At 43.9% G+C, this 24,142-nt stretch overlaps 1 protein-coding gene across 1 annotated transcript in view; it reads left to right on the forward strand.

The window, feature by feature from the left end:
- The first annotated feature begins 507 nt into the window (after nucleotides 1–507).
- Gramd1b (GRAM domain containing 1B) overlaps nucleotides 508–24,142 on the forward strand; it is a 235,965-nt gene continuing 212,330 nt past the window's right edge. Inside the window, exon 1 of the mRNA XM_052188630.1 lies at nucleotides 508–640. Within this exon, the coding sequence (XP_052044590.1) occupies nucleotides 615–640 (26 nt within the window). The 5' untranslated portion in view covers nucleotides 508–614. The remainder of the gene's footprint in view (nucleotides 641–24,142) is intronic.

Consider the following 24,142-nt stretch of genomic DNA (forward strand, 5'->3'; position numbering starts at 1 on the left):
GCAGCTGGTTTTTAAAGGAACCGCCTGGTAGTGTGCGGAGTTCCACTGCAGTGCTAAGTGTCAGGAGCTAGGCAATACCGGGAGAACCCAGACTTCTCCCAGAGAGGTGGAGCAAGGGGAGGAGAGAGAAGAGAGCGGGAGAAGAGCAGAGAGGGACAGAGGCGGGAGAGCGGAAACCACCTAGGTGCAGTCGGGGACGGCACCGGAGCCAACAAGCTGCGCGCTGGGAGGGGGCTGTGGATATATATAGAAAGAGGGATCGCGCTGCGGTAACACCTAGCCACCCAGACGGCGGGAGCCAGCCGAGAGCGCGCCGGCAGGGGAGTTCCACTAGCTCGAGCTGCGCGTCCCCGCCCTCATCGCTCCCAAAGCTGTCCCAGGGCGCAGGGGGACCCTGAGCCCGCCACCAAGCTCACCTGCTGGAGGTACCTCCGATTGGACCGAACGCACTGGTCGGCGAGTCCAAAGGCTGCGCGCCACTGCTCCCCTGCTCCAGATGGGACTGGCTCTCCTGTTTGCAAAGCCAGGCCCACGGGGAGATGTGCTGAGCAGTAGCCAGCAGCTGGTGTGTCCCGGACGCCTCTGACCGCTAAGCGCCCAGCCCTGGGGTCCACATGAACAGCTTTCTGAGCAGACCTAGGTAAGAACTTGGTGACCTACCAGAGTGCCAGGATGCATGCACCTGGGAGCCAGACTGATGATGAGGGAGCCCTCTGGAACTGGGTGGTGGGGGGGGATATTGGGTAGGGGGTGGGAGGAAATTGTTTGGTTCCCGGCTTTCTTAGTCCAGTCTCGAAGTTACCAGAGGGTATGGTAAAGCTATTAACATGGATTGTGGCCCGGCTGTATGTCCAAACACCCAGAGTTGGTGTCTCCGGGAAACCACCGAGCTAGGTCGCCTCCATCAATTTCCGGAGGTAGCCAGCTGGCTTCTTTCTTCATTCAGTGTTGGAGATGTGCACAGAGCAAGTGGAGAGAGGAAGACTGGGGTGTGGAGATTGTGTTTGTGTCTCCCTATGTTTCTGGCAAAAGTTTTGAACTTGGGGACGCTGGCTTTCCTTGTTCTGGGCAGCGCCCATTCCATCTGCCTGCCTCATCCAATTCACACCCCCTGCTCCAGCACGACTCAACTTTAAGACTTGTTAGAAAGGCAAAGTACCCAGGGTACCCACCTAAGGGTAGCTACTGAGAGTGGGGGAATTTCAGCTTTTTGAAATCCTTCACGGGGTGGGGGTGGATGGCTTCACAATGGAAAGGTTCCTTGACTTAGACCCAGGCATTCATGGAGTCCCTCCTCCTTCCAGGAAAAGCACAGCTTTGGCTTGTGCGGATGGAGAGGTGAGAAGGTGCTGTCAGTAGAATAAAGTTGTTAGGGTCCAGACTTATTTGAACCCATCAGCCAGCCACAAACCTGGAGAAACCTCTTCCTCCACCCAGCTCCTCAAGAGGGTACTTGTGCCTTCAAGGTAGCATAGGACCAAACAGTTGATGGCATGCACTCAGGTTGTGATTTGGGCTGTATTTGTAATAGACAGCTCAACCTCAGGTCCAGCAGTACATATCACATATGCTCAGAAGATTCCCTAGATATCCCCCCCCTCCGCCTCCCAAAAATAATTTTCTAAAGGCTTGTAAAAAATGAAAAGCAAATGTTTTCATGACAGCAGCAGATGCAAACCTCCCACCACTCCAGGCAAAAACAAAGAAATTGGTGCAGGGGGCTGAGCTAGCTCTTGTCAACACCGTGTCTTGCCACATCCCTGCATTGGGGCTTTTCCAGGCGTGGCAGATCTTAGCTGGAGCCCCTCCATGTAAATTCCGGACATTAAATATTGGATGTGAATTGAAAATGCTGCATTTCTGTCTCCTCCTCCGGGGCCCTCTCCGGCTCTAATCTGATATAGAAGCTCACTGGAAAGCATCAGAATACAAAAATACCTCTTACCCAGCATTTATAAGATTGGATGGCAAAGCATGGGCCTGTGGACTCTTACTGAGCAACCCAGTCTTGTTCTCTGGCTGAAGGGAACACTTCCCCCCCCCCTTTCCAACTCTGCCTCCCACCAGTGTTCCTCTTATGTGTACCTAATATCCCATCCAATTCGGCCTCATGGCTTCTCAGATCTTTTTGTAAGTTGCCTTTGCTGATTTGGAAGAGGTCATCAGGGAGAGAGAGAGAGACAGAGAGTCTTCTCTTAATTCAATTAGTGACCTTCTCTGAAGCTCTTCACCAACCTGCAACTGGGTGGACGGTTCTGCCAGAATCAAAGTGATTCAGGGTCTCATAAAACCATATGAAAGTTCTGGCTTCCCTACCATCTATACTCAAAAGTTAGTAGGAATCTGTGGATTTGAGGCTGAGCTCTGGAATTAGTGTTGAAATCCAAGTATTATGAGCAAATGATCAAAATGTGGCTGAAACTAGATGCCACTGTAAAACCTCGGTTTGACATTGGCACCCCACGTTCTTGCCAAATGACGACTGCTTGATCAGCTGTCTTCAAGGATCACAGATCTTGAATGAAATCGCATCTTTATGAGGAGATGCTGTCGGTTCCTGCTGCCATCGCCCGACCTTTGCTCTAAAACTGGAGCCATCATGGAGTGTCCAGCTTGGTGTACACAGGCATCTCACGCATCTGCAGTCTGTAGACAAAGCTGAAATCCTCAGCCTTGTCTCCCCACTCCCCCAGGCAGCAGTTGGGCTCCAGCTGCGACCCGCTGGCTTTGCTTCTGCACAGGTGGCATGTATTTCCCAGCTGTTCATGGCTTTGGGCTGCTGTCTACAGTTCTGCTACAAATGATCATCTGCTGTGTATGCCCTGATAAAGGGGGTACTTACTTTTGGGGTTTGCCACAGTTAATGCTCTTCTTGTTTTAGTCTCCAAGCATCTTTCTGCTTGAGAAATATTCTCTCTCTTCCTCCTCTTTATCCCCTTTGCACCAGTGGATTGGTACACTGGTGACCACATTCACCACAAATGTAGTCATTCTTGAAATGATAATAAAATCAATAGATCTCCTATGTGATCTAACACCCCGATAGAGAGATAAGGCATTTATCTTTTGACTGCCACACTCCTCGTGCCCTTTATTTTGGTGTGTAGGGCTCTGGAATCCAAAGCGTGCCCCAGGAGCCCATTTTCTTTGTAGCCGTTGAATGAGCCCTGCACAGCCACAAGGAACAGAAGTTACTAAAGAGGTGAGAGATAGGAAAGCAGGATTATAGGTAGCAGAGGAAGGGGCACATCTTGGGAAATGAGACCCTGGAGAAACACATGGGAGTGTCATCTTAACATGCCAAAAGCTCAGTGTACATGTGTGAAAACAGAATTTACTAGACGGAGGAGAGTGGTGTATAGATCGGTAAGATAGCCCTTAACTCCAAAGAATTTATGTTCCAGTGGGTTAGTTTGGTTGAACCAAAGAATTAATGATCTACTAGTCACCTTTTCTCTCAGACTTTCCTCATATCAACAGTGAAGTTTGTCTTTAGGGAGGCATACTGAAGGAGTCAAAAGGTGAGTTTACCTCACCAGCTATATATAACAGCAGATGTGAACAAGTTTTACATTGATTCTCTTAGTTTGAAACCTGGTCAGATAGCAGGAAGGCACAAAGCCGGAAGCATCTCTCCTCTTAGCACCCTTGTGTGGCTTTGATAGAGCTCCAGGGCTTCTGGTTGAGGAGCTGACTCTCCTCTCTGAGCCAGGATAAGAGCGGGATTAATTGGGAGATGGTGGTAGACTTCGGGGCTCAGAATCGGTGAGTGCCAGTTGAGCCTTTAGCTTGTTAAAAGCCTTCAGGGAAATCGATTTGTTCAGAACACAAGACCAATGATGAACCACCTGCCTGCTCCCCTCCCACCACGCACCGCGACACTCGTTGGATACTGAACATATTTAGCTAAAGGAGAGAGTATGAAAAGGCTCCAGCTCATCTGCCATTCAGTCTGATCTCAGAAGTTCTCAAGAGCCTAGAAGAAGGGATAAGGAATGAATTAAGGGTAGATGTTGGGGTGGGGAGGGCAATTCTTAGATATGTGTGTGAGACCCAGAGCATCTGGAGAAGGCTGCTCTGGAAGACCAGAGAGCAGCACAGATGAAGGGGCTGGAGGCATGAGAGGAGAAGGGGAAGAAAAATGGCATAGAGAAACAATGAACGAAGGGAGGGAGGAAGGGTGCTGGAGAAACAGAAAAGATGTGCATGGGAAAACCAAAGAGGTAGAAAGAACAGAGATAGTGGGATCGAGCTGCACCAGCCCCTCACTGCCAGATCTCCTCTCCCCACTTTTCCTTCTGGTGGAGGGAGGGAGCCGACGAGCCAGCAGAACAGCATGGCTTTTGTGATTGGAAGGCTGGGCGCTGAAGCTGACGAGCCTCAACCCCTCACAGCGCTCTCGTTCTATTTTTACATTTTGCAGAATTGAAATTAAACAAATGACCCCGTGAAGGCGTGTTCATGAAGATTTTTATCCCGCACACCCACACAGCCAGTACTGGGTGGCTGAATATTTAGCATAATAACCTATCTAATCAGATAAGAAGGCATCCTCCGGAGGGTGGTAGGCTTGAAGCCTGAGCTTTGATGAGAAAGACCTGCTTTGATGACAGGGAGCTAAGTTAGAAAAGAAACCTTGTTCTCTAGGTTGGCAGGGATAGCTGAAGAGTTCAGCATTTCCCCTCCCTGGATCAGATCCCTGCCTTTGTGGGACTCTTGGTCCAGTTCTCTTTGGAGAGCTCATTGGTGGTGGGATGGAGGAAGGAGGAGTGGCTGGCTGGCTTTGGCTGAAGCCGTCCTGAGTGGAGGAAGCCCTGATTAGAATCCAGACAGTCACTCACTCACCCACTCTATTTATTGGCCAGGAAACGCTCCTCTGCTGGGGCAACAACATTTGAGCAGCAAGCACAATGAGACTGCTTGCCATACGTTTCATTCTTGGCACGAACCGCAACAGATACTACTTTTCTGGTTTGGACAATGGTTTATGCCTTAAGCCACAGAAGATCTAGTGGCGATTAAGCACACACTCCTTTCATATAGCCAGAAATACAGGTTAACGTGTCAATTGACAAGGCCAGGTTGGCTGGGCGGATGCGCCTTTGGGTGACGGTTCAAAAACTTGACATTGACAACCATGCGCTTATGTTTAATAGGGTATTTGTGGGTTCTTTTTCTTTATTCTTTGAAGACTTAAACAATTCTTCCTCTAGCACCTTTAAAATATTGTTTTGGCAAGTCCAGTGTCTAGTGATCAAGACTGCTATTGAATCCATCCTGACTTCAAAGGGAGCCATGGGTGAGATAGTTTGACTCAGAAAGGAGGGCTTCTTCCTGCTCTTTCTTGTCAGAATCCCATTGGCTTACTAGCCCGAGAATATCCTCTGAGGTGACTATAAAAAGGTGTCACCAGTGCGTGACTCATTGAGACACTCAGAGCCATATGGATATGTGTTCAAAGACCCTATGAAGGATTGACAGTCCATTAAGGCAAAAGCAGAAGCCAACCTCCCCAGTCCTGCACACACTTTAATCAGGCATCAGGGTGCTTTTTCTGTTCTTGGCATCCTTTCTTCTTGGCTATCTGCTTCTCACAGTGTGTCTGGCAAAGCTTTGAGGCCATGAAACCTTTCTATAAATGTCGTGGGGGTGGGGGAAGTCAGCATTTCCCTTGTTAATAACAGCTTCAAAGTCTGACTTTCCAGGTATGGAGCCCTTCATCACAGGTCTCTCAATTCAGCAGCACTCAGAGTCGGGACAGGATCCTAAGGGTCAGGCTCACAAGTGACTGGAGTAGCAAATGACTGTCCCCTGTTTTCTTCTCAAACCATTTCCTTGAACTTACACTTGGGTATGAGCCTGTTCATGCTCAAGTCAAAGGCTCTGCAAAAAGGATTTTCTCAACCTGTTTGGAAATAGAGTATGGAAAGTCTTTACCCACAAGCTTCCATTTTGCTGATGGGTCTGGCTTCGTTAGCTCTCTCCAGGATTTGACCAGTAAAGCGCCTCTGAGCTCTTCATTTTTGTTATTGCATTAGAAGTTCAGCAATTAGAATTAGGAATACACTGAATTGTTCTTATTGTTATTCATTTTGATTTTTATCTTGGGCTATTTGCAGATAGATAAGAAGATATATTTGGGATGGGACTCAAATCAAAATAGGTAATTTGTTTCATACACAGCCTTTGTACACACAGTATGGTGATTGATTATGCAATATTTTGAGTGCATCTGTGTTTGGACTGGGCTGTGACTTGATGTCAGGTATGGACTTTTCCACCTGTTGCATAACTTTAATATTCAAAAAGCTTTAGATAACGACCACTGCAAGTTTTGAATTTTTAAATTAGGGATGCTCCTTTTGTAATGAGATGTCATTTGCATCCTAGTTTATCCCTTCCAGAGCTTTTGTACAGAGTAAATCATTAGTAAGAACAATTTATAGTTGCAGAAATAAGACATAAAAACCAGATGAATACCCAAGCATGGTGGTACATGCCTATAAACCCAACATTTGGCTAAGGCAGGAGGATTACTGTGAGTTTGAAGTCAGCCTGAGCTATGTAAGAAGTTCAAGGCTATTTATAGGACACAAAGCAAAACTTATATAAAAAACGAGATAAAGTAAAAAGAAAAAAGAAAAAGAAAAAAAAGAAAGAAAAATCTAAGATGTGTAGATAGTTATTATAGCTGGGACTTAAACCAGTCCTGTGCTTTTGTGCATGGCTGCTTTCTCAGTAGATTTTGCTTTAAATTTTCAGTCCATCCCTTTCTTGTCATATACCATTAATTAGCGCCCACCATCGGCGATAGGAACGCACCTGCACCTGCTTGTAGCTGCACCAATCACAGCATCCTTCAAAATACAAATGCGTATGCCAACATGGTTAAAGAGATTTGGAACCCAAGAGAGGTGATAAATAAACAACACCAATGTTCTTAAGACTGATTTTTTTCTTCTTTTTCTTCTTCTTTCTTCCAGTTTTGGCATGCTCATACTGCCAAGTTGCCTTGACATTTCAATCACAGAAAATACTGGATAAAAGTTGGCTCTATAGTGGATAATTGTTTTGATTCCCTTTCTTGTAGGCTAGCCTTGAAGGGAGCTCCTGCCCCATGACTTACTCCTGCAGAAGCTTGAGTTACGCAAATTTATGTAAGACGAAGAGGTTAATAGTAGATTTCAGGGTGACTGTGACTTCCATGAGAGAGCTGAGGAAAGTCTATCTGTACTCAAGGGCTTCTGTAAATGGATTCTTTAAGGTCTCACTTCATCTTGTGGGAGTCCAAATGCTTCTTCCATTTGAACTTGGTTGGCAACAGGCAATAGAAAATGTCAATTCTGGTCTTGGCTGGTCTTTTGCACTCATGTGCTTCCTGCTATTTGTCTAAGAAAAGTACAAACCCAGGTGAATAAGGCTATGCTGGTGGCTTTATTTAGCAGTTAGACCAACACAAGCTGAGTAATATATTTTGACTTGTTAAAGAGCAGAAACAACTTAACAGAATCATCAGGCTGGTCACCTCAAATGTATGCCTAGCTGTGATAAGAATAGAAGGTTTATAAGATGGGGTTAAAATAATTTTATCTATTTCCGTTCCTTCTTCCCAAATATGATACTTCTCAAGACACCTATATGCCAAAGATGTGAGCACAGCACGCCAAGGCTAGCTTTGACTCTTGTTTGTGGAGCCTGATATCGCTTAGCAACACTCAAATTTAATTTAGGCACCAGGCTTCAGGCTACTTTGAATATCTGTAGTGAAACGGTGACAGTATGATCAAGCTTGGGCCCCTTGTCCTGGCAGAGGATTAAAAAGTGGCACCGGAGCAGTGAGAAATGAGAGACAGAAGAATCCAGATCTTTGCACTTTCTAAGGCTTATTTTTTCCTTTTCAGGGGATGGCAAGAAATGCGTTAAAGGATTAGAATGGAGGCTTTTATGAGTCCCTGGGAAGTGGCCTTATTTCCTCCTCTTATCTACTTGAGAACCTATCTCTAGGAACTGTGGCCAGGACAGAACGTGTCCTTTCCCCAGGTTCATTCTGTTCTTGCTTATTTCTGCCATATTTTTGAAACCACATCTTCCATTTATACACCTCTGACAAGAGTTTATTAGTCGAGAAGCAAGGTGGGTCATGAAGATACAGAACTGAAGAAGATGTGATGTTTTGCTTAAGAGAGCTCGTGCTCTAGTAAGGAAGGCAGTGCTCGAGAGGGGAAGCTACCATAGCAAGGGCTCCATGGAAGGGAGTCTACGGGGTCTCGGGGACACTGAACCCAGCAGTGAGCAGGACAGCCTGTGAGGCGCTAGGAAGGCCTTTTCAGAATAATATCTGAGCTGGCTTTTAACAGGTGAGTAGGTGAGCTGCAGGTGGAATGAAGCCATCCTTCAGGCAGAGGGCACAGTGTGTGAGAACACAGCAGTGACAAGCACGTCATGTGTTTGTGGGCTGTGAGTCAGGTGGGCTGTGACAGGAGTGGGACAGCCAGTCTGCTGTGGAGCTTCCAAGGCCCAAGGGTGCAACCTGCATTACAGGGAGGCTGCAGATATTTTTAGTGAGAGACTAAAACAAGATTTTGATTTTCTGAAGGAAGGATGACATGTGTGGCATTGTGGGTGTTAAGTCCAAACAGGTAAAAGCTGGAAGTTAGGGCCAGGAGTCGTAGATAGGAATGCTGGGGTGTCCAGGTGAGACTTCCTGTGATAAGGAAGGGTGGGGTGTGTCATCTAGATATGAGAGTAGGTTCAAAAGAAAGTAAGTCTTCAAAGTTTGCTCTTGGGTGGGAGCTGAGGGAGGCTAGTGGGGAATCGTAGGATGCAGAAATGCTCATCGCATGGTCTGTGCTAGACCAGTGGCCATGACTCAGGACAGGACACTCAGGAACGATGTGGAGTTGCAAAGTAAGCTGACAGCATTAAGAGTTTGGGCAGGCTAAGGATAAAGCAGGTCATTTGAAAACTTGCTAAAAAAGTTCCAATGGAGTTGTGCAGAAAGGAGGAAGGAACAGGCGAGCAGGGCTGCTCAGGGCTTTGGAACAGCTCAGGTAGAGACTTGGAGCCTGTTCTGTTAGCGTCTGAAAGAGGAAGAGACGTTAATGACAGCTTATGAGACTAGAGCATGAAAAATGTTTCAACAGAGAGACTCATGGCCAGGCGTGGGAGCACACACTGTGAATCCCAGCACGCAGGAGGCAGAAGTAGGCTGATCTCTGTGAGTATGAGGCTGGTCTATGTAGGGAAATGATAGAGAGAGGGGGAGGGCGTGGGGAAGAGGGGTTGCTTGAATGTGTTTATAATACAGAAAAGCCACATTGAAAGGGGAATGGTTGAAGATACAGGAAAAAAGAGGTGTGTGTGTGTGTGTGTGTGTGTGTGTGTGTGTGTGAGAGAGAGAGAGAGAGAGCACTATGCAAATTCAACAGAGCTAGTGAACAGAGTAAGATTAGAAACACTAACTATACAAAGGAAGAATGAAAGACAGCCAGGATTTATGGCCTATAGAGATGTATAGTAAGCATTTTGTAATTTTGACTTAATTTTTATTGAAAACAGTTATAAGAAACAATTCCCCCCTTTTTTTGAGAAAGGGGGAACATTTCTAAGAGTGAGTCCTACTTTTAGGAGTGTGTGGAGGGTCACCAGGAGAGAACTTCTCTTTCTTCTGTGAAAAAGGGTTGCAACCTTCCAAGAGCAAAGTAGGAAGTGAGTGAAGGGTTCCAGAAGAATGGGAAAGCTCTGAAGAATCAAAGCCTTTGCTGGATGTGGAGTAAGGATAACCCTACACAGTACTCACACCGGCAGCAGCCGGAAGCACACGGTACTCACACCGGCAGCAGCTGGAAGCTCTCTACCATGACTCAGTCCTGCAGAGTCCAATTAGGAGTGATTTTGAAGAGTTTCTAAAATGTTGCAACCTTTCGTCCACCTTAGCCTCTGGAAAATCTAGCCAACAGGGTTCTTTCTTCCATGGACTGCACTATTTTAATTTCATGTCAGGCTGCTTTAGAATACATTTGTCCAGAGATCACAATTCCTGACTCTCATTTCACAAAATTTCAGGTTCACAAAGTAAATGTTCTAGGACATTCCCCACACTTCCACTTTATTCAAATAATATAGCGGCTTCCATTTTTTTTTTTGTCTGGCATATTCTGTGGCGTTGATTCACCATCCGGTAGTCATGTGCTTTCCTCAAGCCTTGCCATCCAGAAGCCAGGCATATGACAGACCTGCTGAGCCAGACAAAAAACCTCTTCCTGTCATTTGGGTAACAGTACCAGCGGGCGCGAGCATTGCCTGTCAGACTCCATCTAGTGCGGTTCTCTGTGGTTTGTCCATCCTTACTGGATCTCAAATCACCAGGGTGTCTTGGTATCTATGACTTCTGCAGCTTGGTGCAGATGCAGATCTATCCCACAAAAGGAAACAGGTCTCTGGGTATCTGTGAACAATTGACAACATCCAAAAAGAACTTTATAAAATCAGGAGGAGAGGGAAAAAAGCCAGCTGTGTTTTATCAGCCGGTTTATTTGCTCACAGAACACTAAGAAAGGTTTCAGGCTACCCCTTCTGTGTCAGTCTGTCACCCTTTATACAGGTGGCTCTGATTTCCTTCTCTGTTATTAAAGGAAAAGACTAAATGTAATTACCCAGGGCTTCAATTTTCACGTCAAACACAATTACACAGAAAACAATCAGGTAGAGTGTCTTTCCTAAGAACCATGACCTGGTTTGATGGTAAACTCTGGAGAGAAAATTATAAAAGTTAAGATCTCAGTGTCTCTTTGTGGGGTTCTCTTTATATATTCCTGGCTACTTAGGAGCCTCAAATCACTTCACGTGACCTTTTGCGTGTGAAGAAAATGATCCTCATGGAAGAGCTTCATCACACCCTCGATCTGCTGGTGATAGACATGGGACAGGCTCCTCTCCTATCTCCTGATGTAGCATCTAGTGTTCCCAGCTCTCTGAAGAAGCTTTTCATCCTCTGGTTGCTGGGGAAGGCTAATTTGAGGTGGTTCAGAGCGGTGCCGCCATTTAGATTGCCAGTTGCTAGTCACCATAATATTCTTGTCCTCAATTTGCCCAGTGTGCAGATTATTCTATGATTTTTCCATCCTGTACCCTTGGAATCTGAATCTTTCTTCTCCTCTGCTCATTATCTGGTGGCTGTGTGCTTAAGGGAGAGCATTTTGATCAAATAGATTTTGCTTTTACCATCACACATTTTAAATGCTTGTGTATACTAATAATAGATTAAAAATGAGTGTTTTGAGGATCTGGGAAAATGGTTCGATGGGTAGTTACTTTGATCCCAGCACCTCTGTAAGAAGCTGGGGATGGCAGCAAACATCTGTCACCTCGGTGCTGGCAGGGCAGAGCAGGTGGATCACCAGAGCTTACAGTCCAGTCAGTCTAGCCATTTCAGTGAGAGATTCTGCCTCAAAAATTAGTTGGGGAGTAATAGAGAAAGACACTGTAGATCAACCTCAGCCTTCATAGGCATTTACACACACATGCATGTGCACCCTTGTACATGTGCACACACATATACCCCACAGATAAATTAATTACTTTAAAGTTAGTCTTTTGATTTGGGGGAGGGGCAGGGTGTGACAGTCAAGTCCAAGGTCTTGCACGTGCTAAGCAAGGGCTCTACCACTGAGCTGCATGCCCAGTTCATCTTGGGTTATTTGTAACAGGCAGAGATTTGTATCAATAATTAGTACTAACCCTTTCTAAAAGTCTGTGGCCTCTTCTAACAGACATGACTGTAGAACCATGTGGAGCTGTTTATAGCATCTGACTGGTCTTCTAGGCAGACTGTTTGGGGGTGTAGATGGTTCTTGCATGTCACAGACATGGTTTGTCATGACCAGAAGTCACTTATTTCTCAGGTTTCTGATTTGCTAAGGGCTGGCTCAGAGTCTGTGGCCTACTCCAACGTGGGCGTCTGAGTAAATGTGGTACGGCTTTGCCTTCCTCTTTCGGAAGAAGCAGACAGTCTCCAAAGTCATTGTTGGGATACTATTGTTGGTCTTGTTGATGGTGTAATTGCCGTTTGTTACAGAAACAGTCACTAAGCAAATACCTCTAGGTCTGGAGCTTTTTTTTTTTTTGGTCACTCCACAGGAGTACCAGGAAAACCTAAAGTACACATAGGAGGAAATCCCCAAAGTGCTTCTCTTACATGTGTAGGTAGGAGAAGATAATTTGATGACAGGCAAGAACCAGATAAGATGTTCATAAGAAAAATATATCCTAGGCTGAAGAGCACTTGCTGCTCTTGCAGAAGACCTGGGTTCACTTTCCTTTCATGCACACAGGGACTCAGAGCCATCTGTAACTCAAGCTCCGGGGATCCAGCACCCTAGTCTGATCCCTGCAGGTAGCAGGTCCACATGTGATGTACTTACATAATGCAGGCAACACAGTCATACAAATAAAATAAATATAAATAACAAGGAAAATAAAATTCTCGGAAGATTTTCATTTTTTTCCTCCTTAAAACATGACAAAATATTATGGACTACTTGAAGAACTCAGATCGTTTCCTTTCGCCAACACTTGAAGTCCTTGGAAGCTGAGTTTAGAGATGGCTCAGTCATTCTGGGAATTTCGGTTCTGTAATGGCAGATTATTTTGCTCTCTGATATTTCCTTCCCCAGGGCGAATGCCATATGGACAAACTGTGAGTTAACAGCCATGCATACATCCATGTTAATAGCTTTACTGCATAGGTACTCAGACATGCTTGTGATGACGAGAAGGTGATGTGTTGGGAGCCTCAATGTAGCACTGGTATCTGCTTCCACTATTTTCCTGGTCTGTTCAAATCCTATAAACTGCTTCCAAAATGTTAAAGATGATGTGTTTGTAGTCTAGACTGTTCCTCTGTTATCTGTGTTAGTGTTTCTGTCTGTTCTTAGATAACTTGCTGAGTAATGTGGCACTTGTCTGTCCATTCCTCCTCTCCCACAATCAAGCCTAGTCTTGCTCTCCAAGACAGGTGACTTTGCTGTGAGCCTTGGGGACAGAAAGTGGTACTCACAACAGTCATTGCTCTCCCATGTATAAACCCTAAGCCTTTGTCTCTGTGCAGGCTCCAAATGAAATCACAGTCCGGAGTTTCAAGGTGTCTTCTCTCAGACATGAATGTCATTAAGGTCCAGAAATTTCCAACCACAGATTTACTATCTTTGGATTAAAAGCCCGAGAACAGATTAGCCGTCTCTAATGCAGGAAGAGCAAGTTACAAACAGCTTGACATCCTCGAGATCACTGACCTGTAGGCCTCACAGCCTTCCAGTTTTATTTTGATAAAAGCCTCCAAATGTGCTTGTTTATGCTTGGTTAAATTATTGCAAAGCAATACACCCCAACTCTCTGCTTTTATTTCTAGATCATCCCAGTGTAGGGCTAATGGACTCTCAGTCTGGCTGAGTGCTTGGGGGATGAGGTGATGGATGGAGGGGAAGTCATCCTTGGAACGAGCTAAGTTAAAACGCTATTTAACGCTCTGTTGCCGAGTTGCCGTCACTAGCATTTGTCTTCCCATTTGTCACATGGACCAAAGTAATCAAAGGGCTTCAGCAAAATATTCATTTGACCTTGGCATTGACGAAGGTCTAATCTGTGTCTGAAGAATCACATTTATCGTTATCACTGATGTCAATAACAGTCTTTTATTGCAAAGTTTATCCTGGGCTAAGGACCTAGGTACCCATAGAATGTTCATGGTCTCACTTAATGGCCATCACGGAAATGAGTCAGTATCATCAATTTCCCAACTTCTCAAGATTTGGGAAGCTAAAAGATGTCTTCAGGGTTACAGAGGTAGCACATACAATCGAGGCTCAAATTCGGGTCTCATTTCAGGGTCTGAGTTTCCAACAGGGTTATGTCACATGAAACAAAGCAATCAGAAATTACCAGACAGTCCTTCTTTCTAAAATATGATACTAAATTTATGGGGTGAAGGTGAAAAGTAGCCTAAGTCACCTGTTTTCAAACAACTTAACTATTGCTGTGCTAGAAGCCATTCAAAAGCAACTAAAAAGAGCGAGAATGATGGCTTAGTAGGTAAAGGGCCTTCCCACAAAAACAGATGACATGGATTCTATTCTCAGAACACATATATATATGAAGGAGAGAACTAATTCCTGCAAATTATCATCTGATTTACACAGGTAAACTGTGATACATACATGTCTTCACCCTCACAACCAAGCATACACACAGAGTATATATATCATATATCATATATCATATATCATGTATCATATATCATATACCATATATTATATACCATATTCCATATACCACATACCATATCTCATATCTCATACCTCATACCTCATACCTCATATCTCATAAGTCATATGTCATAATTTTAAAAAGGCATATATTATAATATATTATAATTTTAGAAGCCAGCTATTGTGTACATGCCTGTAGTTATAATACTTTTGAAGCAGCTACAGAAAACAAAACAAAACAACCCAGTAGTTAATGATACAAATGTTCAATGTGTGAAATATATTACATTCATAAAGAGGAAGTTGTGGAAGAGGTGATATTGACAATAGGCTTTGAAGAATGAGCATGATTTACTCGGATTGAAAACAAATTGGGAAAGCATTTCATACAGAGGAGGTGCTGAGAAGAACACGCCCGAAGGTGAGGTAGCACAAGGCACTTGGTATTGAACGGTTCTAAGTGGCTGGAGTGGGGTAGGCAATGTGCTATCCAGGAAGGAAGCATCTGTGTTATGGCCTGTTTGGTCAGCAGATTATTGCCCAGTGCCTCTTTGTGGAGGTGCTCCCCAGAGAAAGACAGAAAGATGATGGTGAGCCCCATCAATGATCAAGTTCATAATATGGAACTTAGTCTTGTAGACCATAAAGTACTTTGAAACTTCTAAAGTGGATTGAATACCTTCTCTGGAAACTCTCCAAGTAAGTTAATTATGATGTTCTCCACCCCTAAGTTTTTCTGGACTTCACACTGGAACAGAACATTTCCCTGACTAGCCAACCATGTATCTGTAAAGACAATGCTCATGTTTAGCTGATGCTAGTGTCAGGATGGGAAGAAAACCTATTAAAACATTAATGAAGGACACAGTGAGGAGGCAGGCGACTGTCGTGCCCTAAGAACTGAAGACAGTATTTGAAAGAAGTGTAGAGTCAAGGATGCCAAGGTGTCAGAGGTTGGCAGGTGTGACAAGGAGAAGACAAGGCAATTGCAGATCGAAAGGATACATGGGAACTCGGATGTTGTATCAGAGATCCTGAAGGACACATTTCTATTCTAGTATCTGTTGTGTGTGTAGGTGGGGTGGGGTGTGTCATTGGTCCTACTGGAGAATAATCAGTAAGAGATGACAGTGGATCATGTAGGACAGTAGACAAAAAGGGTAAGTGATAATAAGCAGTAGAATGAATACAGAAATGAACAAATATTTTATTTCTCAAAGTGGGCAGAACAAGTATCTACCCAATAATGGAATGTTCTCTCAAGAAACTGAAGTAATATAAAGCAAAATATCCATGGGATGGGGATGTAATTCAATTGGTAGAGTGCTTGCTTCGGATTTATAGATTCAGTTCCAGCACTGTATAAAACTGGGTATGATGTGCATTTTTATAATCCTAGCACTTCGGAGGAAAGGGTAGGAGTCTCAGTAGCTCAGCCATCCACAACTAAACAGAGAGTTCTAGACCGTCGTGACCTAGAGATGAGACCATGTGAGAGCCTGCCTTAAAAATAAAGAATGAAGTTGGGCAGCGGTGGCACAAGATTTTAGTCCCAGCTTTCAAGAGGCAGAGGCAGGAGAATTTCTGAGCTTGAGGCCAATCTGGTCTACCGTTCTAGGACAGCCAAGGCTACACTGAAAGACCATGTCTCAAAACAAGACAAAACAAGCAAGCAGGGAAACAAACAAATACATAAAATTTAAAGTGTAATGAAAAGTAAGAGGGAACTTTGTCCACTAGGAATGTGGACAAAGGATAGGAGTGGATAGGAGTGGATATACCCTGACATTCTGCTGATAACTGGATGCGTACAACCTCCCAATGCTGACATCGACACAGCACATACTCATCATGACTCCACTCACTCCCTTGCCTTCACACCTCATGCTCAGAGCCTCCTTATGCCCACCAGTCACTGAGTAGGATTGCAAAGATGAGTAAAGGTACTCGCCTCATGGCCAGAGAAACTCACCTTTGAGGGCCTAGTCAGATTGCCAACAGACATATTCCACCTTGATTAGTAAAAAGGTAGAAATATTTCTAGATGCTATGGTAATAGAGAAAAGAGGCCCACGGCTCCACCTCAAGGATGGGAAAGGTTGCCCAGAGGACATGTTCCCCTGTGGTTATGTTTGCAGGGCATGCAAAAGCAGACAAGGAAAGTTGGGAAGAGAATTTTAAGCAGGAAAACAATAAAGGCAAATCTCAGGAACCAAAAGAGTATGCTTTTTAGAGAAAACATTGTTGTTCTGGACTTTCCATCATGTGAAGAAAAAGGAGGCATCGAGGGTGAGGCTGGTGGGGGCAGGAGAGGAGGGCGTCAGGAGCCAAGATCCTTCAAAATGTGCACAAGGAAATGAGGAGCTGCCGAGGAGTTTAGACGACAGTATGTCATATGTGTGCACAGACGCGTGCTGCTTATAAATAAGTGATCCCAAGAGGCTGAGAGTCAATTGGCAGTGTCTTCGACTTTGATTTACTGAACAATCTACTAATTTTAGCTCAAGTGAATGAAGGCTGACATTTTTCACACAAGTATGTCCAGAGAATGGAGGTTCTTACCACAGTTTGGAAACCCAAGAGTGTAATTGGTTTTGTGAGTTTTGTTTTTGTTTTTTGGGTTTTTTGTTTGTTTGTTTGTTTCGATCTTTTTTTTCCTTTTGGTCCTCACGGCATTACTTAGTGGTTCCTTGAAGACTATTGCTACCCAAGGGATCACTTGAAGTGAGAGAAAAAGGGGCCAGTGTTATCTTTTCTGAAGGAAGCCCATACTTTCCCAGAGCGATACACTAAACTTTTCATATCTCATTATCCAGACTTTGAAAGAACCACCTCATTTGCAAAGTTTGATCTGACAAAACTCAGTTTCCATAATAAATGAGAGCAAGGAAGAGGAGTGTTTTAAATTAATGTATAGATAGCCAACCAATGGTATATGCCGCGGAGATAGCTCTGTGTTAGAGGTTTGGAGATTGGACAATTTACTAATAAATAGCATCCTATACTAGACAGCAGAGTTTGCTGGCACAAAGCAAAACAGTGAACACACGTCTTAATTGAACGAGACAAGGCTATTAGAGTACAAGGGTAGTGGGGCTTGGATACCATTACCACACAACCTGATCTGAAATTGTAAGGACATTTTCTGTAGACTTTTGATGCATTCAAATTAATGGCTAAAAACAGACATTATCCAGTTTTCTGCCTAAGGACTACGTTCCCCTTTACCTTTTACATGCCTTGCAGAGCTCTGGTGATAATTCCAGAGCTAAAATTATGCTAGGCACTTGCAGAGAATAAATGGGATGGGGTTAAGGAGGGAAAATAAGGATGGAAAGAGCCATGCTACTCTATACCGTACTGTACTGTTTACAGAATGCAATTAAAAATATTTTTTAAAAAGATAGACATGTGTGTATATGTCAGATATCAAGAACCTAGCCATGGACCACAAATCCCGTATGATTTGGGTTTTATTTATCTCTGCTTATCATCTATCTATCTATCTATCTATCTATCTATCTATCTATCTATCTATCTATCCATTTAATTTATTTTATGCCGTGGCTCTAACCCAGGGCCTTGCTATTCCTATGCAGGCATCTACCACCAAGTTACACATCTACTGCATGAGTTGGAGTTTAGCGGTTCATAGATCTCACCACCATTCCTCTCTCTGTACTTCTTTTGCAGAGCTGTCTGGCTGTCTGCCTCATGTAGACCTGTTGGAGAATCCATGTTTGTTCAGCAGCTCCCTCTGTGACCTTCACAGATAGACACACATTTGCTAGAGTCACATCTTTGTCCTCTCTCCTCTGGCCAACCTGTCAGAAGAAACAACATTAGCTCTGAGGAACTGACCCTACGTATTTCCAAAAATGGAAAAATTAAAATCCAAGATAATAGAGCAGAGTTTCAGAAATGTTTCAAGAATGTGGACAATTCCTGAGATCTTAGCTCTCTGATAAAGTGTGAACTCTTTCAGATTTTAACATGGACATGGTACTCTCCCCCTTCCCCCAGTAAGCTTCTTGCCAGATGACATATCTGACTTTGCATCTCTCTTTTATGTACAGTAGTTAGAGCTCACAAAATGTGCTGAATTGGTCTAGGAAATGCTTCAGTCTGTAAAATGCTTGCTGAGCTAAGAGCAGTTGAACTCATATCTCCAGCTCTGCTATAAAAAACTGGGTATGGTTGTGGATCCTTGTGATCTCAGAATGGGGGGTGGGGCAGAGACAAGAGAATCCCAGACCTGCGGGCCAGCTAGTCTTGTGAAATTGGTGAGCTTGAGATTTAGTGAAAGATCTCTTTTCAAAAATGAGGTGTATGTGTGTGTGTGTGTGTGTGTGTGTGTGTGTGTGTGTGGCGGGGAGTGATAGAAGAATACCTCTAGTTTACACACATACATCTCTCTCTTTTTCTTTCTCTCTCTCACACACACATGCATGTGCACACACACACACTTGAACCCCCAAGCATGTGCATGCATATGCACACAGTATATTGAATAGATAAATATCAATACATAGTTATTGTATCAGGATCAAAGTGAATTTCCATTTTCTTATTGTGAATATAAATTACTTCTAATATCCCCTGGACACAGAGGCATTGAAGGTTTTGAGTGGTGATTCTGAAATTTCCCTATTTTCCTTTTGTCTGCTCTGGTCAAGAAACAGGGACTTGCCTGGTTCAAAGAACTTGAGAGAACTTGGATCGAGCCCTTAAGAGTTCTTTTTTTCCACGTGGCTGAACGCTGCTCACTCTGTAATCTAAGCAGCTGCTATGTTTGAGAATTAGCCCGGGATTCTGAACGCTCAGTAACTATTCCCTGACTAACGTAACATATATGGAAATAGCTTCATAGTTCAGTTTTATGAGTCTTAGACGCTAAGACGTTCTCAGACTTCCACCTACATTAACTTGCTTCAGCTCTCTCCGTCCCACTCATTCCTACCCTCTGGAATTATTCTAAGGAAGCATCTCTAAAGAACAAGAGTGTCTACTTTGACAAGCCACCTCCCTTCATACATTCCAGTGCCCCATTTCTGAAATCCCCTAACAGACTAACAAATAGTCCAAAAATACAGAAATACTGCATTTTCTTTAGGCTGTCTTATCCTTCACTCTTGCTTGTACAACTCACCCTAGGATGATAACTTCTGCAGAAAACCAAATATGAATGTCTAGAAACATCAGCAACCAAGTTAATTCTGGGCTTTACCTCGCTAATATGAACTAAACTGAATGCTAAGCTTCCAGTTCGCGGAGATGTTCTGGGTCTGGTTGGACTCTCTAGGCAGACTAAGTATTAGAATAAGAGAGAGAGATGGGTTCTGGGTTCAGGGGGAAAGGAGTGTTCTTTGGAAGGGTGAGGTGAAATAATTTCTAGAGTATAATGGCAGGGAATCCATCAAAAAAGAACACAAGGGTACCACATCGCACAGGAAGCTAGCACCAGGCATAGTCCTAGCACCAGGCACAGGCATAGTGCACATCTAAAGCAGCAGCTGGAAAGATTAGGAAGTGAGGAAGAGGTAATGGGTGTATCATTAGTAACCCACTTCAAAACCTTCCCTGCCTCCATCTCTATAGAATGTTGGAAGCAACTCATATTACCGATGAGAAAAGGGCAGTGTGCTTTGCTTTTACAAAGACTATTAATATTCCATAATATCTTGTGTGTGCGCATCTGTATAGGACACAGGTGTGGATCTGTGTGTTGATGTTGAACATTCTCTCACCCCACCCACCATTTAATGCTCTGTTAGGTGGAGAGACTGGGCTGGTGTGGAGCATCCCCACCCACCCTTGAGCTCTCTGCCATGTCTAATCATTACAATTTGTTTATTTGCTCTTGGTTTCTATTAAGCATCCACAAAGACCAGTCTCTGCCCTGGACATGCTCCCTGGCCTCTGATGTCACGAACCATCAAAGGCTGGACTGCAACATAGCTTTAGATGCTGCAGTGGCTCTGTGCTGGTTATTCTCTGGGTAGAGCTTGAGTGGTATGGGTGGGTGACTTTCCATGGCCACACGCTCCTCATGTAGGCAAATAAGGAAGATGAAATGCAATGTTTCTGGCACCTTTGTGGAACTCCACAGTGTTTTATTTTAAGGACAGGGAAGTGCTCCTCTCCGTACCAAAATAAATGAATTTCCTTTCTTATAAGGCACAACACCAAAGCCCACTATACTGTAGCAATCAGAACACTGAGCACTTAGATGATAGCCATTAGGATTCCTGTTGATGGACTGTTTACTCTAGGCCAGGAACATGGTTGAAGATACTGTCTTTCCTATTGACTTCTGGAGGTGTGGAAGCCTGAAGACGTTGGCTGACTTGCCAGTGTCACACAGCGTTTGTAAGACCGACCCGCAGTGGAACCCAGGATCAGCAAATTCTAAACCAGCATGTGTCAGGCACGAGGTTGGACCTTCAGTGTCGCCATCTCCTTAGCTGAACATTTGGTTACCCCAGTCCTCCATCTATTGCTCTGTCAGATGGCTGAGGGGGGGTGGTTTTGCTCATCCTCAAGAGTTCTCAGGTCCTCAGCATGGCCCAATCCTTAATCTTAAGCAGGACATTCATGAGGACAATCTCAATTGCCCTAGGGGGCACATAGAGGAAGTTTAAAAGCAATTATTTCTTTACTTAATTATTATCCTTGAAGTACATTCTTGAAGATACCAAAGCAGTGTATCCTGTTGCAACTTACTTGTCAATGAGGAGAAATGCATGCAGAAAGTGTATGTGGACATTTGGGGAGATAACTCATGTGAGCCCACTTCAGTCAACATACTGAAAGTCAGCGGATGTTGCAGAGCAATCAAACAATACATGATAACAAAACATAGGGAACGTGGTGTCTCACCCGACTTCAGCCTTCTTTTTCTGTAACCCCTACCACCACCATTTAAAGGCTTCTTGAACGCTTCAATTTCAGGAGGGTCTTGAGGGAAGGGTGTGAACAATGTGTCCTGTGTTATCCTCAAGAAGAACAGAGGAAGCATGGGCAAAGTAGAGAAGGAAGGAGAGGTCCAGAGCAGGGTTACAGGGATGGACTGAGGCAAAAGCACCAGGGGATAGCTTAAGAACTTCTCTCAGGCACATGGAGAGATGGCTCAGTGGTTAAGCACTCTTCGAAGGTCTTGAGTTCAATTCCCAGCAACCACATGATGGATCACAACTATCTGTAATGAGATCTGATGCCCTTTTCTCGTGTGCCTGAAGAGAGCAACAGTGTACGCATATACATAAAATATATAAATAAACCTCCTTCCAAACACACATCTACTGTCTCACCCTGCGTAAAGGGATAGAAGGAGAAGAAGAAAACAGACACATGGTCTTAGTATCTCTGATTTGGAAGAGATCCAGGGATACAGGTGTCTCCTTCATCTAACTGTCTAAATCTCATCTGTAGCCTTCCCTAACCTTATAATGCAGGCCATTGCATTGTAGAACAGTTTGGGCTGTGGGGACAGACACTTTACTTTTGGATCTGGTATTATTTATGTTTTCAAATAACCTCTTGCGTCTGGCTTTCTTTCTGCCCTTGTGCTTAGCATGTAGCTGACTTTACACTCCTTCCCTTTCAGTTCTTTCTCCTGTTTAAAAGTGACCACCACACTTCTCATATGGATTTACAACCATACATTGAAGAGCCTGTTTATTTTGGGGGGGAGCACCTATGCTTGGGTGTGGTCATGCTTGTGGAGGTCAGAGGTCAACATTGTTTTTGTTTTGTTTTGTTTTGTTTTTAAGACAAGGTCTCTCACCATTGAGAGTTAAAATGAGTTAAATTAGCTGGCTAGCAGGTCTCAGGGATCCTCCTGTCTCTGCCACTCTGGTGGTGGAAATTACAAGTGGACCCTGCCACAGTGTGAATGCTAGAGATCTAAACTTCATTCCTTATGTTTGCATGTCTAGAGCTTTACTGACTGAATCTTCTCAGGCCCTCTGTTCCTCTTCCCCGCACTCCATGTGAAAAAGTATTGTCAATGGGTGTGGTGGCTTTTGTCTATAATCCAAGCCTTTAGCTGAAACAGAGGTGAGCCTGGGTTACATCGTGAGTTTCAGGTTAGCTTGGGAAATACAATGAGAACTTGTCTACAAAATAAGAATTTCATGATTGATTGAGTCAGCTGTCTATTCTGACTGTCCTCTTGTTTACCTGGTGTCTCCTTAAAACAGAACTCTCAGGACCTGATCGTGGTCCCAGTGCAACTATACAAGCAGAGCCCTTTCAGACACTTAGAACTTATTTCATCTATTCTGCACATCATATACTGAGTTATATGTATGTGTGCCACCAATCAAATTGCTATGGGTTTTCCTTATATGGAAATCTTTTTGCTGACATTCATGTTTATAATGATACACAGAACCTGCTAGATGTAGTGCTGGAATACATTATGTCTGCAATTCCCCCGTCTCTTATCATAGTCTAATAACTGTGTTTTAAAAAATGGCAGTAGGATTCATTTGCCATTCCTTGGGTCCTGTACCACTTTACTGACTGCTATTGGTAACAGCTTTGCTTTTGAAATGCTTTGTAGTGCCGTTTTGAGATTCTACAAGTTTCCTAAGGATCCATTTCACGCTCGCTGGTTTTAAATTTGTAGAATATGCTTTCTTTTCTTCTTTTTTAAAATAATTTTTGCATATTTACACACACATACACATAGACACACATGCATGCACACATGTACATTCTAAAAGCCAATGGGAAAATGTACATGAAAGGTCAGGGGAGTTCATGGTAAGCCATGTGAATGACACCTGAGGTGAGAAAAGGCAGGGGTAGGGGTGAGGAGTGAGGGAAGTCCCTTCGTGTCGGGGACTGCTCTTTGTCACGACTGTACTCATCTGCTTCTATTTTTATAACATACCTGAGATAATCAGCTTATCAAGAAGACACTTGGTTTACTTTGGCTGATGGTACTAATACCTTCAGTCCACAGTCAATTATTCATGTTGACTTGGGGCCTGTGGTGAGTTAGAGCACCATGGTGGGAGTTTGCAGAAGAGCAAAGCTGTTTACTTCATAACTGGGAGGTCAAAAGGACAAAGGGGAAGCAGATGGGGGTCCCACTCCCTTTCAAGACTAGAAGACTTCCCACTAGGCTATGCCTCTGGAAGCTTTCATCACCTCCCAACAGAATCCAGATAAAAAATAATTCTTTAACCCATGGCCCTTTGGGGAGACAGTCCAGATGCAAACTATAGCAGTGTGTTACCATACTTCAGGGCCAGGACTAGGAAGACCCAAAGGAGGCACTCACCCAAGATGAAAACTGTGAAGAGATGCCCCTCACACTGATAAAATGTGTGTATGTGTGTGCATATATATTTATGTACATGGATGCAGAAGGCATGATGCCAATATCAGAACATTCTATAGAGGCAGAATCAGTGTGCTGCAGTTTTGTGTCATCTATTTCAGTTATAGTTCTCCTGAACTGTATTTCACAAACCATACAATTTGCTCATTTTGAAGTGTACAACCTAGTGATTCTTATTTCTTAGCATATTCACAGAGTTGTACAATCACTATGACAATCATTTCCAGACTATTTCATACCTCAAAATAAGTCCTGTGCATGTTAACAGTTCCTCTACATACCACCATCTTGCCACCCTTGGACAGTCATCAGTCTGCGTCATGTCTTGGTGGATTTTCTTCGTCCCCACTATCTCTTATGAATGAAATCATAGCACGGTGTTTGTAAAGGTCACCTATATTCAAACATATGAATGAACAACTTATTCCCATCAAGGCTGAATGATACCCTCTCCGAATATGGACCACATTTGATTTATCAGTTGATGGACAGTTAGGCTCTTTCTATCTTTTGTCCATTATGAAAA

This window comes from Apodemus sylvaticus, chromosome 7 (assembly GCF_947179515.1).
Source record: "Apodemus sylvaticus chromosome 7, mApoSyl1.1, whole genome shotgun sequence".
In the NCBI taxonomy this organism is placed as follows: domain Eukaryota; kingdom Metazoa; phylum Chordata; class Mammalia; order Rodentia; family Muridae; genus Apodemus; species Apodemus sylvaticus.